The 2,134-nt window shown below is 56.8% G+C and overlaps 1 protein-coding gene across 1 annotated transcript; it reads left to right on the top strand.

Annotated features, from left to right (window-relative positions):
• Positions 1–222: 222 nt before the first annotated feature.
• On the top strand, positions 223–1,637 carry PTSG_01292 (uncharacterized protein; the record flags this gene model as incomplete). The annotated part of the gene is made up of 5 exons (XM_004997206.1): positions 223–243; positions 677–932; positions 1,100–1,179; positions 1,384–1,533; positions 1,626–1,637. 5 exons carry the CDS (start codon positions 223–225, stop codon positions 1,635–1,637), a joined length of 519 nt encoding a protein of 172 aa, XP_004997263.1.
• Between the last annotated feature and the right edge of the window lie 497 nt (positions 1,638–2,134).

Here is a 2,134-nt window from a genome sequence, read left to right as displayed (position 1 = left end):
ACACAGCCAGTACCGAGCACGGGCAGTACCAATGACCAACACGACAGGAATAAGCACCCCCAAGAACACCAGCAGCAGGCGCAGCAGGCACAGCAAGCGCAGCAAGCCAACACCCCAGGATCGTCATCATCGTCCTCAGCATCGACTAGCACGTCGGCGAAACCGCGAGCCCAGTCGCAGCCGGATGACTTGAGCGCCGAGTTTGCACGCATGCTTGAGCAGATGGCCACCCGCGCTTCACAGGTGCAGCAGCTGTGTGTGTGTGTTTAGTGTGCGTGCGTGCGTGCGTGTGTGTGTGTGCGTGCATGTGTGTGTGTGCGTGCGTGCATGTGTGCGTGCATGTGTGTGTGTGTGTGCGTGTGCGTGTGCGTGTGTGTGTGCGTGTGTGTGTGCGTGTGTGTGTGCGTGTGTGTGTGTGTGCGTGCGTGTGTGTTTAGTGTGCATTGTGCATGCTCTGCGCATGTACATGGCAGTGTTTTGCTGCGTGCACAAGCGACGCTGTGTTTGCAGCTGTCAGTGTGACCGTTATACGAGCAACAGCATGGCTTTGCCGTGTCCTTCCTTCCTCCCCACATATGCGCACACACACACATACACACACACGTGTCTGTCATCGCTCGTCTCCCTCCTGTTTCGGGATGTGTCTGTGGCTGACTGCTGCTGCGCATCTGCACAGGGTGCCACCGCACCGGAAGCCGGCAGCGGCGGCGTCAACGAGGCCTCGCTGGACGAGCTGGAGTCGATGGTCGACGATCTACTGCGGCAAACAGGCCTCTCGGTCAGCAGCGACGACGACGACGACGACGACGATGATGATGATGATGATGATGGGGCTGAGGAGCATGGGGAGGGGACGTCTGGCGTTGGTTTGGGGCGATCGAAGCAGCGGCGCAGGCAACGATCAGCGGAGGATGGGCAGCAGCAGCCGCCTGGTGTGTATGCGTGGCGCGTATTGCTTGGCGTGCTTGGTGTTGAGTGAGGAGCAGGTACTGATGGCCACATCACATCACAACACTTGAGCGAGCAAGCAAGCCACGTATCTCACTGCCCGTGCGCTGCATCTGCCACTCCCATCTCCGTGTGCTCCTTGGTTGTGCAGACGACCTCTTTGATGACATCCTGCAGACGTTTCTTGCCAAGGATCTTGTCTATCCGTCACTCAAGGAGCTTCGTGACAAGGTGCACGCGCGCGTGTGTATGCATGCGTGTGTACGCGTGTGTAGTTCTGTATGCAGGATTATTTGTGTGTTTGCGTACTCTTGTGTGTTCTTTGTCAGCATGCCTGAACTGTTTGTGCGATCGGCCCACCTACGTGTCTGCATGCCTGCATGTCTTTGTGCCTGTGTTGCTCATGCCTCGCGCTGCTGCTGCCGCCTCCAATAGTACCCGTTGTTCCTGGAGGAGCGCGGTGCCGTGCTCAGCCCGTCAGAGTGTGCGCGGTACACGTGCCAGCACGAGATTATCACGCGCATCTGTGTGGAGTATGAGCAACCCTCACCGCAGCTTGACACTGTTACCGATCTCATGCAGCAGGTGCGTGCTGCACGGTTGCATGTCCTGCTCTGTGTGTGCATGCATGTGTGGGTGGCTGTGTGTGAGCGTATTGGCTGCCATTGTTTGTGCAGTCGCAGCCTTGAGCGTGCACGCAACGTGTTGTGTGACTTTCCTGCCTCCACTGTCCTTGCCCTTCTGCCCCCCCCCCCCCATCTGCGCGCAGCTGGCTCACCTCCACGATCACCACACACACACACACACACACACACACACACACACACACACACTCATATTTAAACAAATAAAAAAAAACACACCTAGGGAGGGGAGATTCACAGACCACCTTTACTACACACACAACCCACCCACCCGAATGCCCCATTCTGAACACCCCCCAAAAACCTTAAGAACAAAGTTGGGGTGGATTTGATTAGTCTGGAAAGACAACATGTCCACACAGGGGGGGTCCATTCTTAAGAAAACCTCACGGTGAACATCGGCGCCCTTTGTTTCACAACAAGGCCCCCATTGCCGCATTAGTGGCCTAGTTCAACTGCCCCAATAAACAACACCAGCTCCAATGATGCACAGCGTGGATGCCTGGGTCCCGGTTTATGGGCGAAAGTGTGGTTGCGCCACT

This window comes from Salpingoeca rosetta, assembly GCF_000188695.1.
Source record: "Salpingoeca rosetta unplaced genomic scaffold supercont1.4, whole genome shotgun sequence".
NCBI lineage: Eukaryota > Choanoflagellata > Craspedida > Salpingoecidae > Salpingoeca > Salpingoeca rosetta.
The sequence above is the reverse complement of the archived record's forward strand: the minus strand, read 5'-3'. Positions and strand labels throughout refer to the sequence as shown.